This window comes from Gossypium hirsutum, chromosome A10 (genome assembly GCF_007990345.1).
Source record: "Gossypium hirsutum isolate 1008001.06 chromosome A10, Gossypium_hirsutum_v2.1, whole genome shotgun sequence".
Lineage (NCBI taxonomy): Eukaryota > Viridiplantae > Streptophyta > Magnoliopsida > Malvales > Malvaceae > Gossypium > Gossypium hirsutum.
This window is the reverse complement of record NC_053433.1, coordinates 4087836-4104883: the sequence shown is the minus strand read 5'-3', so window position 1 is coordinate 4104883 and position 17048 is coordinate 4087836. Positions and strand designations below refer to the sequence as shown.

At 31.2% G+C, this 17048-nt stretch overlaps 1 protein-coding gene across 1 annotated transcript; it reads right to left on the bottom strand.

Annotated features, from left to right (window-relative positions):
- Positions 1-11226: 11226 nt before the first annotated feature.
- LOC107942497 (9-cis-epoxycarotenoid dioxygenase NCED2, chloroplastic-like) lies at positions 11227-13363 on the bottom strand. Its single transcript, XM_016876171.2, is given in 2 exon segments — positions 11227-13031; positions 13034-13363. Coding segments are annotated over 2 exon segments (1818 nt in total). The 5' UTR covers positions 13251-13363; the 3' UTR covers positions 11227-11430.
- Between the last annotated feature and the right edge of the window lie 3685 nt (positions 13364-17048).

Below are 17048 nucleotides of genomic sequence, written 5' to 3'. Positions count from 1 at the left end.
AAAAAATAAATTTATGTTTTTCTATATAAATTTTATGTGATATAACGAATGATAAATTAATATATAGATATGTATATATATTTTATTTCAATTGTTGATTAAATGGATGCCATTCAAGCACAAGTGTCAAAAGCAATTAAACAATAAAAAATTGTTCATATTAAATCCAAAGGACATGCATATGGTATTGTGGGGTACTCTTTTTGATCAAATTTTGTTCTTCTTAAACCCCTCAAACATTCTACTTGAAAATTTTTCAAGCTAATCTAAAAATGCTATCAATATCATGCAGCTAATACATGATTAAAATGAAAATAAAAACTAAAAATGACATCAACATGGAAGGAATGTATCAATATTTAAATTATTTAAATAATAAATGTATTAAAATTTAAAAATATTTTAAATACGATTTTAATCCCATAAAATATACAAATACAATTCGATATATGAATTATAATATCTCATCAAACTTCACTATCTTTAGAATATTAATTATCTATTGATAGATTTAATACGTGTCGATGCATTGACAAAGTGCATTATATTCTTCGTACTCGAACTTGATGATATATATCTTTAGAAAATTAATATCTATCAAAAATATGGAATTGAGGGAATAACTTTTCATGGGAAAAAGAACTTTAGTGGTTCAACTTTTCAAACCAAATTTTTGTTCTGTTCGCAGCGATAGTGTCAACATTTGGGTTGGTTGTTGGTCACGGTTTCTTTAATAGTATTCTCTATTTTTTTTCTTTTGCTTTTAATGTTAATTCACATTATCATGGTTTTTATCTACACTTTCAATAGTTTTTGTTTGTCCATTTAGTTTTCTCTAAAAAGTTGTGGTGGTTTTAGTTTTAATTTCTAGTCATGTTTTAGCGTATATATGAGATTTTCTAATGTAAGGGTGTTGCCAAATCTATTGGGAAATATTCTCGATGGATCTTATCATGATAGAGCACAATGATTGAATTTGTAAAATTGGAATTTGATATGATAATAAGGAAAAGAATAAATTATCTAGACTTAGCCTTTTGTGCGTCGTTGATGCAATGGGTCTCTTGGCAGTGGTTTTTTGGTTTATCAAAGTTCATCGTTAGGTTGGTTTGGTAACAGTAGTATTAAAATGCAATTTTCAACTATTTGATCTAAGTGATGCATCTCTAGTTTTTTCTTTTTTTGCTAAATTCTTCTTGTGTTGCAGTTATTGTCCATTTATCTTTTTCTTCTTTTAATATTATTCTGCGTACATGTCATTTATGCATTATTTTATAGTGTTTTATTTATCATTATTGTACTAATTTTATAGTATCTTATTTATCATTATTGTACTATGCGTTATGTAAGGGAAAAATCATAAATTTTGTTTAGGAGGCCAAGATAAAATTATAAAATTTTGGAGGAGCAGAATCTTAAAAAAAAAATGTTAAAAAGCTTAAATTAAGTTAATAATTTTGCATAAGACCAAAAATGCAATTATTTCATTTAATGAAAAGCCTAAAAAAAGCTTAAATTTAAGGTTTTAATTTTTGGGAAGGCCTAAAAGTCATTTCTCCCATATAGTGGAGGGAGGCCAAGGTCACTACTTTCCTTTTTGACGCACCCCTAATTTTATACATTTGTATTCTTATGGTTCATCGTTGCTATTAATGGTAATATTTTGTTTAAAATGATATAAACAAATAATTTAAGGAAAAAAAAAGGAGTTATTTAAAATGCGAAATGGATCTTGATCTTCGTTTTTGCATTATCATGGTGGTGAAAACTAATCCATTCGTCAATTATAGTTTCTTCTTGAATTAGGGTTATTGATTTCTTTGGGTAAATAGGTTTATTGATTTTTAAGTCAATGCAATTTAATTGTTGGTCAATGGCGGAGCTTGAATTTCTTGAGTGGACGGAATTGAATTGTATATTTTTACGATAGTAAAAATATAATTTCATCATTTTAATAATCTATATTTTTATAATTTTTGAAGGGTTAAATCAAATTTTTATTATTTTGAGAGGGAGAAAAGTATAATTTTACTATTACTAATTTAAAATTTTATAAATTATAAAAAACTTAAATTAAAAATTTACCATTCTAGGAAGTTTCTACGCTCGGACGCTCGGCTACAGTTGTTGGTCGTCTTAATAACAAAAAAAAAAGTGGTTATCGTCATCATACCCAGAGATTAACAAATTCATCATTCTCATCACAAAATAAGTGAAACATTAATAGAAAATAAATTAGCATGAGTTGAAGGTAAATTTCTCAAATCTGAAGTACATAACTGATGAAATTAGTAATTTATCAAAGGGGAATGTGATGATTATTTAATGGGTGTATAAGAGAATAAGGGGCTGTCTCTAGAAAAGACCAATGAACTAAGCTTGGGCCCTCATAGTGTTTTGTTTGTGAGCAAAAGCCGACTCATGCTTAACAATTTTGGGTTTTTCTTTTGCACTTGGTCTAGAGTTAAAAGCCTACTCAATCATGTAGGCCATTTCTTTGGGATATTTTGAAAATTGAATGGTGAAGTTTATATGGATGCTATCCTGCCATTTACAAAAAGCTGCACAACTTTTTTTTTTTAGACCCTTTTCAATCAATTTAGATCTTTAGTGATCCAGTGGAATGCATGTGACTGTTCATTAATGTGGGTTAGTGGATTCAAACAAGGATGTAGTTCAATGGCTTTTCATACACTAGAAAGGTTCTTTTTACAAAGACAACAATATCTTAACCAAATGATCTCCGCACCATGAAAACAGGTTTTGGGACATTGAAACCTAGCTGTTGTATGAACATTAACAATGTTTGGTAGCCCTGGTGCATGCATGAGCAAATCCTGGAAAAACAATCATTACAGAGATTGACATTCAAAAAACAATCCACCCATGTGGAAGACATGAAGAATAATATCAAATTATCTTCAGCCGCTCCGCTGAAGATCTCTCCTTAGGAAATAAATAAGCCATGTTTTCATGTCTGAAGCTACTGCTGCTTCTCCTGCTATCTTTCTTTGTCTTAATTTCATTAAAAAAATGGCATGGCCATATGTGTGTACATGTATCAGCATTAATTGAAAATGTCAAAACATGAGTTGCAACTTGCAACCATCATCCTTAGTAAAGAGACCAATTTTGTTGGCTTGATTTTCAACCCACATATACATGTACATGTGGGCATGCATCTGAAGGTACAAGTGAGCAATTGATGAATCTAAAAATTATTTGAAATGGACCATCTTCTATGTATATGTAATATTGTATTTACAGTGTGTAAACGTCATGAATGGCTGCTAGTGTTTTGAGACAATGCAGCAAATCTTTTCATCCCATAGTATGCTCAAACATGCATAACCATGTTCACCAACATCTCTTTTGGCTTTTGTATCATTGCATGTGGGAGGTTTTACACACATATATATGTATATTATAAGATGGACATGATGGGTACTTTTCGCAAGTTGAAACCCACTTTACAACTCCTTGTTTAATGCTTATTCCTTTCTGTAAGCATAAACAATAGATCAGTGGTAGGTGGAGCTCATTAAGTGCATGAACAAGAACATAAACATGGTTTAATATCTGGGTCAGAAATCCTTTTAAGATATGATTCGATCCTTTTCTAGACTGCGTTCAAATCAAACTGCATTTCATGTGTTATTAATTGTCATCATGTTATTTCATTTTTTTTGATATTGACATGCACCCCACCATAGTAATGCCTTTGTTTTTTCCTAGTTATTCTCTTATCACATGCCTTTGTTACCAGCATACGGTATATATGTGTATGTACGTATGTATAGGTGTATATAGGGGTCAACAAGTGCTATGGAGCTCTTTGCTATACTGGTTTTCAGTTGGACTGTAGTAGAATACTTAAAAGATAGGCAATTATTCACCGCTTGTTATAGTAGAAAATTGTTGGTCTATAAGTCAATATAATTTAGACTGAAAAAATTATCAATGATTGGGACCCTCGAAAAGAGCTATAAACTGCAGATATATATAATGAAACAAAAACGTGCTTATTTTTTTAATTAAAGCTTTGTGTCTGGAACATGCTAAAACATGTCTTTTGATAAAAACTTGTTGCTGTCCCATGATCCATGCATGAATGTCGCCATGCAGTGTTCTTTATGAACACTAACAGTCATACTCGCAGTCAGCAATAACCCCATTATAACTTTTTCTTGGCTGCTGCTGCTGCTGCTATTCTGAGAAGATCAGACAAGTATAAGTGCATGAACATGTTGTTTGAATAGAAAAATGCAATCTGTTTTTCTCCATAAATGTTTTTATTTTCATTTTCGTCTTCAATTGGCCACAGCAGCTGTCAAGGTTTAGATATATGCATTTTAATCTACCTGGACTAAGTTCGAATTCTACCATCTCAGTTTGAATAAGATTAGTTATAGATAGCAAAACGGACGAGAACATTTGTAATTGTATCCAAACATATATCCATCCATATAGAAGACTCTTGAAATCCAATTGGGAATGTGATAAGTTGGGTATATGATATGTTCTTTCAACATCATTACATCATACCCTGTTTCAAATACTTGGTTTGATGAACAAAGCGAACTGTTTTGTTCCTTAAGATTTTTTGTTTTGTTTAATGTAGCATAATCAAGTGAAAAATGATGATAAAAATAATAAGCATAATAAAGCCGAAAACCTTGGTGCTCTTTTTGTTTAGTGCATTAGGAAATAGGCATGTGAGTGGAACATGTATTATAGCAAGTTGTGGGTAATATATTGGGCAGCATGTGGGTTTAAAGCCTTTAAGGCAATGGCATTAAGTGAATAATGGCAGCAAGTATTTCCAAAGTGCCTAACTATTTTCCTTGTTTCAAAAATGAACTGCACCCATGCCATCATCACATTATATATACACATATATATATTTATGTATTGTATATATATGTATATGACATTGTGGCCCAGAAAAGACTCTCAATAGTACTGGATGTTTGGATTAAGGGTAGTCCATGTTAGATTGAAAGCAACTTCAAAGGTTCATTTCAAGCCATCCCATTTCAAAATACCATCATAATTCATTAATTATCATAGTGTATTTAGCTTTGTTGGGGAACTGATGTGTATATTTAAATGGGGCAGAGAGACTAGGGGAGGAGGGCCGGTGGGCTCATAGCTGTCGAAACCTGTCAGGATTAGGACATTAATAAAATTAATGTTGTCTCTTTGAAATTGTATATACCTGCCTTATTTCAATTTATTGTTGGAAAAAGGTAATAGTGAATTTCTTTTTTAGATATTATTTAAAGATTAGAATATAAAACCTATATATATATTTTAAGTAGATATTGCATTTTCTACTTATTTTAAAATATATGTTGTTGAATATTTGTAAATTAATAAAATGTTCCCCGTAATTCAACTTTTTTGTAATATTTTTAGTACTCAAAATTTGGTGGAAAAAAATAATGTGAAGAAATTTTCTAGTATTTAATTGCTGAAATAAAAACACATGGAGGACGTTTGTCACATCTAATATTTTCTATATTTTTACTATTAATTTTATATATTACCATTAAATTTAATTTTAATACCATAAATATTACATTTTATCGTATGATTTATCATGGCCTTATTGATAACATTGCAATGTCTTACCCAATAAGACACCTATGGGGTCTACCCCAAGCCCTTCCAATATACAAGAAGACACAAAACAACCTTTATATCATTGACTTTTTCATTCTCAAACTATTATTAGTGACTTTTAACATTACGAATCAACTCTAAGCACTTTCTTATATATCAATAATGTTATATATATAGTCAAACTAACTTTTATATATATATATATAAATGCATAAATTCTTCAGGCTTGGTATAAATTGCAAGTTTGGAACATAGGAAGCACATGCCAGTGCAGCCTCCTAAGTTAATAATTCTAATTAACAGTTAAACAATGTAAACATATATCTATCTATACATATGATTGGTCAAAGCTATGGGTTCCACATGTTAGTCTACCTTTTGCTTGAAGTGACTAGATTTTGTATATATAATTAGATATTTTTATTTGATTATTATATTATAAATTGGAAGAAGGGATGACAACAAGATTTAAACTTTGAAATGTAATCTGTTAATCAAAATTTCTTATGTCATATATAATACTCTCCAGAAAAATCAATTCACGGTTCAAAACAAAAAAAAAAAATCTTATAAACTTTTCATTAATAAAAAAATAGATTTAAATCATGAAATCAAATTACCATTAACCATCAGTTTATTTATTTTCTGTTGTGTCAAATCTAAGCAATGTTGTGTTTTGATTGCAGCTGTAAGAACCCTATTCGTGTCAAAATCTTCCCATGTCTTGGTCTAAGTAGCTAGCTCAGCTTGCCCCCCCCCCCCATTTTATTTTGTTTGGGTGTCAGATCAGGTCTCCAAGTTACAAGGAGTCTCAACATATCTTCTTCATTTTCAACTATTAATTTATATATATGGGTATGTTTTTTATGTATATAATTTTTTTCTGTGGGTCAGGTCAATGAAAGGGTGACGACAACATAAGCTAAAGGCTTCTTCTTCTTCTTCTTTAACAGTTCAAACTGCTGCCGCTTCTTAATTGATGGCATGGCCTCTACCTTACACTCACCCTGATTTCTTGCTGCCCAAGTATATAAATAATGAATTACAAGCATTGATTTCATAGGGTTATATAATGATATAAGACATAAGCGCTATAGAATAGAACAGCTAGCTGATTAGGGTTTCTTTTTATTAAAATAATATATATGGTTATGATATTGGTTACATTGCAACCAGACCATCTCGCCAGTATAGTCTAAGTACTTGGCCTGCCTCATAGCACCACGTTTGCATAAATAAACCAAAAAATAAATAAAGGATCGTCACTGAAATAGCCGATGGGAGTTTGAAGAGTCACTCCAAGGGAGAGAGCTTGAAAGGTCAGGGAGATTTCAACGCAAAGGTCAGCAAACCGAAATCAAGGAGGGCTGTAAGAAGGATACGTGGTTGAATGTATGGTCGACACTTCAACATCATACAGTTGATCATTGCAATAGGCCAACTCACGTTTTCCCTACCTTGTTGGAATTATAATAATTTTCTTCTGTTGGTAATCTATTTAAGGGACGGATGTTGGATTTGTTAACGTTAGCACCTAGATGATTCATCTCTACCTTCTTTTCTAGTTTGAACCACCTGTCTCTCTCTCACACCTTTACTATAATAGATAAGCAAAATCGGTATTGGTTTTTCTTAGTAAAATCTGTTTTTGTGATGTGGACGGTGCATGAGGTTTGTATTACGTACGTTTTAAACCCATCAATCCATGCATTTATGTACGAGGAAGTAATGATCTCATCATCACCGGTTTCATTATTTTACTGTAAACATTTTCAACCCAAAATCTGACACCACCCCTACTTCGGCGCCATTAGTTTGTGGCATACAAAGGGCACCTTGCTTGATGACTAATGGTGGAAAATGAGATCTATAAATATTTCCCAGCTGGATTTTTTATTTGGCCAGATGCTGTTCGGTCTCACAAACAAACAAGATATCGTGATTAATTCAGAATATGAAAATTCTTTAATTAATTGTGAATATTTTCTTGCATTATTTTCTCTTCTATAATAGATAAATACCTCGTATTAAAAAAGAACACGACATTAAGTAAGTATTATTTTGTTTTTGTTAAGTATGTTTTGATTTTCAAACTTAGATATTTTCACATTTGAAGAATAAATAAAAGAAAAATGCCGCTCATGCCTCATAGTATTAAAAGTTTGCATCATTGAACTCGTCATAGTGCACGCAGATTTTAGGGGAAGTTAAATGATAAGATTAACACCAAATAACTCAAATAAATAATTCTCTTTACATTCTCTTTATATTTTTTTATATGTAGACGCCTGCTTTCCACAGTTCATTTTTGTTCTAGGGTTGAACTTTAAAGAGACCTCTTGCATGGTGGACATGAGAAGTGAGAACACGTGTAGGCAGCTATGGAGCACACTTGCTTGCTCCTGGTGATGGGAAAAACCCAACACATAGTGTGATTTATCAAACATTTCTTAATTATCAGTAGGGTGTTAAATTAGTCCATAAACTTTAATATATTTTAATTAAGTTCTCGAAGTATCAATATTGTATCAATTTAATTCTTTTTTTAATTTAACTATCAATTTAAGTGTTATATGTCAGTTGAGGTCTAACTTAGAGCATATTTAAAATATGTGGATTAAATTGTAAATACTTATTTATTGCGTGAATAATTTGGATACGGCGTGTTTATTTTTTTTCTAACACACATTTGATTAAAGTTATCCATACACATATTTATAGTTTGATCCATAAGTTTTAAATACGATAAAAAAGTTTAATAGTTATCAAATACTAACAAACACAACAAATATAACAAATTCTTATTGTATCCAATACATTTAACACATGTTAGCTCTTACTAATGGACTAACTATCAAACACTAGCATGCCTAAGTTAATAGTTAAATTGACTAATTGATAGTTTAAGAATTTTAATTAGAATGTTTTAGAATTTAAGCTATAGTTTGGGCACGTATGGTGAAATCAACCATTTTAAAATATTGGTGTTAGATTTCCGCCAATTGCCAGGTTGAACAAACACTAAACACCTGCCACCCGTGATTTGGCGGCCCCCTCATCATACTTGGTCCTATATATATTATTCTTTTTAACACATGGCTGCTCTACTCTTCCACAGCTTAGCTCAAATCCCTTAAGTAGTGGTACGCATACATATAAATGTGGGTTTTGGCTGATTTTCAGGGTGGGTTTTTAGGCTATTTATTATATTCCCACGTGGATTTCACGTGAACACCATGTGGGTTCAAAGCAATTAGGGTTTTAATGTAGATTTATGCTTGCCATTTCTTCACATTTTTATTTGAAGAAATATAAATGTTCTCCTGCTTTTCATTTTGACCGCATTTTTGTCTTGGACAGGAATATTGCTCAATAGTTCAGTGCTTTGTTAATTGTTGTTATTACAAGCGTGAATTTGGGTGTGTTTAAGTGTTTTTCTTCTTCAAAATTGATAAATTTTAACAGAAAATATTAGTAATTTTTTATAATAGCGGTTCTCATGGTATGGTCAAAGTGCAGAGAATTGCAAAGTCAAAGGGTGACATACACCATTTATTCTTGTGATGGTTTATTCTTGTGAGGTTGGAGAGCGCTCTCTGGGAAAGCTTTGGCAAATGTTCAACAACCTCCCTTTATTTTTATGATAAATATGGCTTCTGCAACGGTGGTGGAGCTTTCACGTGGAACCCATCGGAATGGCACCCTACAGTGGTTGTAGAGGCATGGCTCCTTTATTAGGATGTGTTAGGTTTACTTGATGGTAGTGTGTGGGAGTGAGTATTACAAAGGAAAAGAACTTCCAAGGAAAAAAAATATGATTCAAATGAGAAAAATCGATAATTTTACCGTAAGTTTAAAATAAAGATAGTTATAATAAGTTGGGTCGGGATAGTTTCGAGTTAAACTTTTATATATTTATGGTATTAATATAATTTATGATTATTTAAGTCTCACTTAATTCAAATTTAAATATCAATTTTTATCAAAACACTCATATATTCAATATTTTTATATTTTTTAATAAACATTTTAAACATAAATAACTTTATATATATATATTTTGGTGAGTCACAAGAAGAAAGTAAAGCCCTAACAACAACACGACTAAATAATAAACACCCTGACAATCATATCAATACACAAGATTAGATAACTTTATATATTTTTAATATTTATATTATAATATTATTTATTTATACATATATTCGATATAAATTATATAATATATTAAAATAAAACATTATCTCACAATATTTAAAGTTTGAATTGTACACTTATTTTAAATTACTCAACTCTTTTTTTTTTAAATATAACAAATTTGTCTATTCGAAATTTCGAGGTTAGACCAATAATTCGAATTTCTTTGAGTGGGAAGACTGAGGCTCTTTGGGACAAAAAACCTACGATAAAGCAAAGTGGACTTTTGTAAGGTTTAGATGTCCCCACTTGCTACAGTTTCTACACCATTATTAATTTCTCCATAGACCTAACCATGTAACTGTCATCCCCCATTTATAACCTACTTTTATTAAGCTTATGGCCTGTATTCATTCACCTCCATTTTATCAATCCCATACATTAATTTAATTTTTATTTTAACCAAATATTTTTAAATCCATAATTTTCACACGCATATATATGTGATAAAATTTTTAGTACAAAATTCAATAAATTTAGTTTCATTTAATTGATCATCAATCTATTCTTAAAGAGAAACAAATGCATATGCAACAAATAAATATTTTTATGCATAATACTAAATTTAACTTTCGATATTTACATCTTTTACTAATTTGATGCTTATTAGTTTTTAGTTAAATTTGATCATCAATTTTTTATTAAAAGACAAATTTAATCATTAACATTCCAAAAAAAATCAATTATTATTTTAAATGGAAATATTGTACATAAATGTTCAATTTTTAACTATGATAACCCACATGGCAACCCACGTTTATTTCGTGTTTTTTTTTTAGAATTTTTATGAATTTTCTTTTTGAAATTTGAAGTTTTTTATAATTTTAAAATCACATTTTAAATTTTTATGAGATGTGCTTATAGATGTGCCAATATTATTAAAAAATAATATTTCAGACTATGTTTTTATTTAAAAAATAATTTTTTAAAAAATTAATAGTTAAGTTTAACTTAAAAAAAATTAAATTGAGAATAAATAAAATCAATTCAGATAATATAAGGTGGAAGTCGAAAGGCAAAGTGGAAGCAGGTGACGTAGCAACCGTCACAATCGAATGATGTAAAGAGGGAATAGAATTCCCCAGTTAATCACCTTTTGACTGCACTATGTATGTTATTTAATTAACTTTCTACCAGTTTTCCATGAAAGTTTGGTGTTATTACTTAAATTATTGATGCGGCAACATCATTTGTCTACTAATGACAAAGTGTCGGCTGCTCATATATAAACAAAGCCTGAAGATGCTTGTTATGGTAAAACATAGTGGTTTTAATTAAACAAATAATCTAATTAACATCGAATCTTAATTATGTTTGTGAATTCATCATCTCGTTATGTCTGAGTGTGATCATCAGATTTCAGACAGGAAAAACATAAGATAATGTAGTTTTGAAACTGAAATGTGAAGGAAAATAAAATATATTTATTATCTACAAGGAATATAAACTGTTAAAAAATGAAATCAAAGTAAGAAGACGAAGAAGAATCCAGCTGAGCTAAAATTCTATACCTACAATGCTAAAATAAAAGCTACAAGCTGGTTCCTTGTGAAAAAGAAAAAATTCTGTACGGTAAATCTTTTTTTTAAAAACCTAATTTACGTCTAATTAAGCTTGATTTACTAAGGACTTAGCGTCGATAAACGTTCCATGAAAGCCGTATGGCACCCTGGACGGTAATTTGATTGAAGCTTCGAGTTGTAAATTCATGGCATTCACGATTTGAAGCTCTGATTTCCATGTCTTCTCGTCGTGAACGAAGCAAAGAATATAGCCGTCGTCTTCAGCGGATTCGGGATCGTCGTTTCGTGGCAAGAAGAATGGTTCGCCACCGTATCTTTTATCGCCGTAAATGTGTTTTTTAACCTCACCGGTGAAAAGTTCAACTTTGGCAAACCCCGACACTTTTGGCCACGGTTCAGCAATTGCAAGGTAAGCGTACCGTGTCTTTCGCCCAAGGTGGTTCCGGTTCACCATCCCGGCTTCTAAGTTTACTTGCTCTGATTCCGAGATTATGGGGCGACGAGTAGACTCACCGGTTTTTAAATTCAGCCTGATTTCGGACAGTACACTCTTTAAGCTCTCGTCACATTCATTGAAGATGGAATCGGGTGGCGTCATGCAAGAACCGATCACCACAACTTCGTCGGATTCCGGCTCTTCCCAAGCGTTCCAGAGATGAAAACAGAAAGTTTCCGGCGATTCAACCCATATGATATCCTTGGAATCACTCGCATTTTTCGAAAGAATCCCAAACCGGGACTTCTTGTTCTTGTCATAAATTACTGGAGATCCGCCGGTGATCATTTCTTGTAGCTTGAAAACAACTTGCTGATCAGGGATCACCACGAAATTCTCGGTGATAGCAAAGTCATGCATCATGGTCGGTACGGGCAAGGGAATTTCGACGTCGGGTGATTTTTTACCGTCCGGTGAGAACTTGAAATACTTCAAGTAAGGCTTTTGGACAACATCGTAACTCAAAGCAAAGAGTTCTTTTGAAACAGGGTCGATTTTGGGATGAGCAATCATTGTTGATTTAAGTTGATCATCGAAATCGTATCTTCCAACTGTTTCTAAATCACCTGAGGGTGTGATCCGTACGTGGTAAGGGATGTCATCTTCGGACATAGCTAATAGCCGGTCGTTGAAATAGACCAAACCGGCATTGGCTACGCCGGTGCCTTGCTTGTGATCAACGAGGCCGCAAAGTCCCCTCGCGTAGAAAAGCAAAAGCCTAGCAATCCCTGAATGACCATGGAGTTCGCCGATAGCTTTAGGGAAAACAGGGCGGCCCAATTCCTTCTCTTGTAAAAGCCTTTGCGTTTCGGTGAAACGACAGGCGTAACTAGCGTCGCCATTATCAATAGAAACAGCATGAACCATGCCGTCACCATCAAAGAAGTGGTGCCCTGCAACTGGTTCGAATAAAGGGTTAGCACCGTTCCGGAGATAAACACCGTTGATACAAGAGGGGATAGCTCCGGTAACGGGAAGAGAATGCTTAACAGGCTGTTCAGGGACAGGAGCAAAATTCCCAGCAATTTGCACACGTGGGTCAGCTGTTTTAGGAAGTGGGTGTTGAAGTTCGCGTGAAAGCAATGAGTTTTCTGCCATGTCAAGCGCCATGGCTGCAGCTCTTTGTAGGAGGTTCCACTTAGGCTGTTGCCGATGTTGCCGGGTTTTGGTTTTTACATCATCACTAGAATTTGGTAGGGTTGTTTAGGGAAATGGATAACCGAAGGAGAGTTCAAAGCAGAGTGAATAATGTTGGTATCTTTGTTTTTTCTAAGACAAGTCTTTTTAGACTGACATTTCTTCAATGAAATGGATGTTGGAGAAAAACCCAAATCTACCATTGAAGAAGAAGATGAAAGAGGGTGAGAAATCATGTGGGGTTTAGCCCAAATACCTGTTGAAGAAGCCATTGATTGTTAGAGTGTTTTAATAGTGGTAACTGCGATTGTTTTTCGCTGAGGAAATGAAAGGCACATAGGGAGAAAAACGTAGAAGATAGAAAGGGTACTTTGGGGAGAGAGAGCAAGGGAAAATGGGTATAAATAGAGTTTAGGAGAGGGGTAGGGGGGCCAATGGGAGGTGACGAAAGAAAGGGCTGCCAGTGGGAACTCAGTTCAATTTCAGCCGTTAGATATCTGAAGCATTGAAATAAAAAGTATTTAATTTAAAAATAAAACAAATAATTAACCGGTTTACCCGGTTACAAAGTTCAAGTCAATATCCTTGAGTTTCCCTTGTCCCTCTCCATTGCTGCCTAAAATGAACCTTTCTTTGAATCTATCTGAAAATTGAAACTTTAACCCCTCTCACTCAAAATCAATTCCCAGTTTTTGCTTCTCAGCCACTAAAGCTCTTTGCTTTCTGAGATTCTGCAAAATTTATTCTATTATTTCCCCTGTTTTGTTGATGAAATGAAAACCCAGATCGATTTTAATCTTTTCAGCGTTTTTTTTTTGGTTTATATGATCTTTTGTTTGTTTGTTATCATGGTGAACAAAAACTATGGCTTTTTCTGATTAAAGTTTAAATCTTTCCCTTCTGGGAAATGTTTGTTTTCATTTTTGTTGAAATTTTAGCTCTTTAACATATTTGACAATGGTCAAAATGATCAGGAACTTGTTCCTCAGCTTGAATGCAGAAGAAATAAGAGAGGGCTATGGCTATTTGCTCCACCATCCTGCAATCACTGACTACAATATAGCTATGTAACTTCATCTATGGGGCAATGTTGTTATTAATTGATGCCCCAATACTTTGCCTTTAGGTATCATTTATATAGAATAGCCTACTTGATGATCCCATTATCCTTTTGCTTGATTGTATTTCAAATTGAATGACGATCACTTGTTTCTTCTCCGTTTTTTCAAAGGATTTGAGGCTTTAGATATTTGGATTTACTTGTTTGTTCATGCAAATCTGTTCATTTCATGCTCGTAATACGGTTTTTAAGATTTGAATCTAAATTATGTAACGAAATATAATTTATGGCGCATATCTCCATGTTTACCTCACTGATTTATTCCTTTAGCAACTTACATCTTCGTGCATAAAACAAGTCAAAGTTAGATGGGGTGTGGTTTAGGCACAAATGTATATTTAACCGATTAAATCTAAATGAATATTCCAATACATAAACAAATCTTATTGTAAAATGCAATTAAACTTTAAAAATATCCCTATAATCGTGCCAATAAATATAAAATTTTTAAAGAAAAATTGAATAATTTGAATTCTCCAACAAGGGGAAAAAAAAAAAAAACCTCCACTTTTATGTATAAAAAAGTGATTGGGGTAGGCCATAATCCTATTGGTTCATGTCTCAAGACTATGAAAATCGAAGGTTTTGGATTTGTGGTGTGGTACGTTTAATTTATTTTTTTGTCTTACATTACAGTATTTGTTATAATATTTAATTTTACTATCATCGTTATTTTTTACACTAAATTTAGGTAAATATACTACCCATTCAAACCCACCCTTATAGTTAGTTTAGAAGTTAGTTTTGGAAAGTGATTTGACAAAAATATTTTTGAAAATTTTAGTTTAAGATTTAAGTGTGTACTATTGTGGTCAAAAAATACTTTTATGAAATAAAATATTGAATTTATACATGATGCTGTGAAGTAAAAAATGTGCATTTAAATATTGATCAATTTCGTTAATATTATGATATTTTAATAAATATATAAAAATGTCTATTATAACTCATTATTAACATTTTAATATATGAAATATAAATTTTAAATATTTGTAAGTAGTTAATATTAATTAATTGTAAAATTTAATTTGAATATATAATCTATATTTAGTTATTATTAAATATAATAATTATAAATTTAAATAAATTCCAACAGAAAATAATTATATTCTTAATATAAATATTACATAAAATATATTGGATTATAAATAGGGGTTAAAGATGTTATTTTGACTTCGGAAGTGATTTTGAAAAAGCAAAGGCAGAAAAACTAGTTCTTGCTTTTGAGTTTAAAAGTTGTTTGTTTATCATTGCTTGTGGCTCTAAAAGCACTTTTAGTCCCCAAAACACTTTCGAAAAGTAACGAGAAACAAAGCCTTGACCAAAAAGTAAAGAAGGTAAAAGTACCATATTGGTTCTATACTAAGAGTTACATTACATTTTATTCCTTTTATTTAAAAAAATAGGTAAATTTGTTCTTATACGTTAGAGTAAAGAGTAAGCTTGTCATTTCTATTATTAAACACATGCACAGTTGATGGAAAAACTAAACAGTTACATGTGAGATGCCACTGTATTTCATTTTGACATACACAGATTAATTTTTAAGAATAGAAATGGATAAAATTTTAACTTGAATGATCAATTGGATATTTAACCAAAGGTGTAAAGATCAATTTACTTATTATTTGAATAAAAATAATAAAATATAATCTAACCTTTAACACATAAGAATATTGAATGATTCTTTCGAACTAACTCATCTGAAAAAAAAAACGAAGGATTTGATTGTTTGTAAAATTTAAATTTCTTTTGATTAATGTGGCTTCCGTGGAAGATGCTATGTTTTGAGATAAAAGTATCCAACAACTTTAGATTAAATTCTCCCCATATTCAATGCATACCATGTGCTACCAAACCCAAATCTCATGGTGGATATCTCTTTAGGAACCTAATATTCTCTCATCTTTGACTATAATTCATGTCTTTTTGATTTCTTTTAAGGTTTAAAATCACCACTGAAGTATTTAAATTTTTTTTGAAAAGTAATATCTAAATTATTAATTTTATCTATTTTACCCTAAATCATAATATTAATCAATAAAAACATGACATGCCGTATAATTTTAAAATAAATTAAAGTGAAATTAATAGTTTAAATGCTTCAAAAATTAAATTGTGAAAAACATAATTTAAGAGTAACATATTGGATTTTTTTAAAAAAATTTACTTTGTTACTTAATTAATTTATGAATTTTGGTTTAACGAATAATAAGTTTATTTGATCTAAAAGAGGTTGAACCAGTACATGAATATTAAAGAGCAAGAAACTAGGAGAAAATGTAGGAACCCTATCTTACCCACTTTTGCAAAAAAAAAAAAAATTTAAAGCGAATTAGACTTAATTAAGGTGAGCTTAGATAGGTGGTACATTTAGCAACGGTGAAATTAAATACTATAACGTGAAACAAAAAATAAATTAAATGCATTACACTGCACTCCACTATCAATTTAAACCTACTCTTATGATGTGATAAAAATTATATAAAAGAACTCTATATTTATATTTATATATATATTTAGGGATAAGCACGATATTGTCTTATTGCACAATATTTATATGCCAAAAGTTTGAGAGCTTGTAAAAATGGGTGATCAAATTAGGTCGGTATGGCAGTTAGTTGTTTATTCAAACCGAGTTTCCTACCTCTCTGTTGACTAATACTTTATTGTATTATATTAATTATTGATTAAATAAATGAATAAAAATTCTAAAGGAGACGCGTTAGTTAATTTGCATTCTAATTCAATACTAATCCAATTGTTTGCTTCTAATAACAAAAACACCCAATTTATATCCTAACTATTTAAATTATGGACATCATACTCGTTTTGAAGGAAGTTATCCAAGTATCATTATAAGGAACCAATAGACCTCTTAACAATAATCAGTATTATGTTTGGTATGTCTATATTTGATTTTATCTTCTAAATTTACAGCAAAATTTCA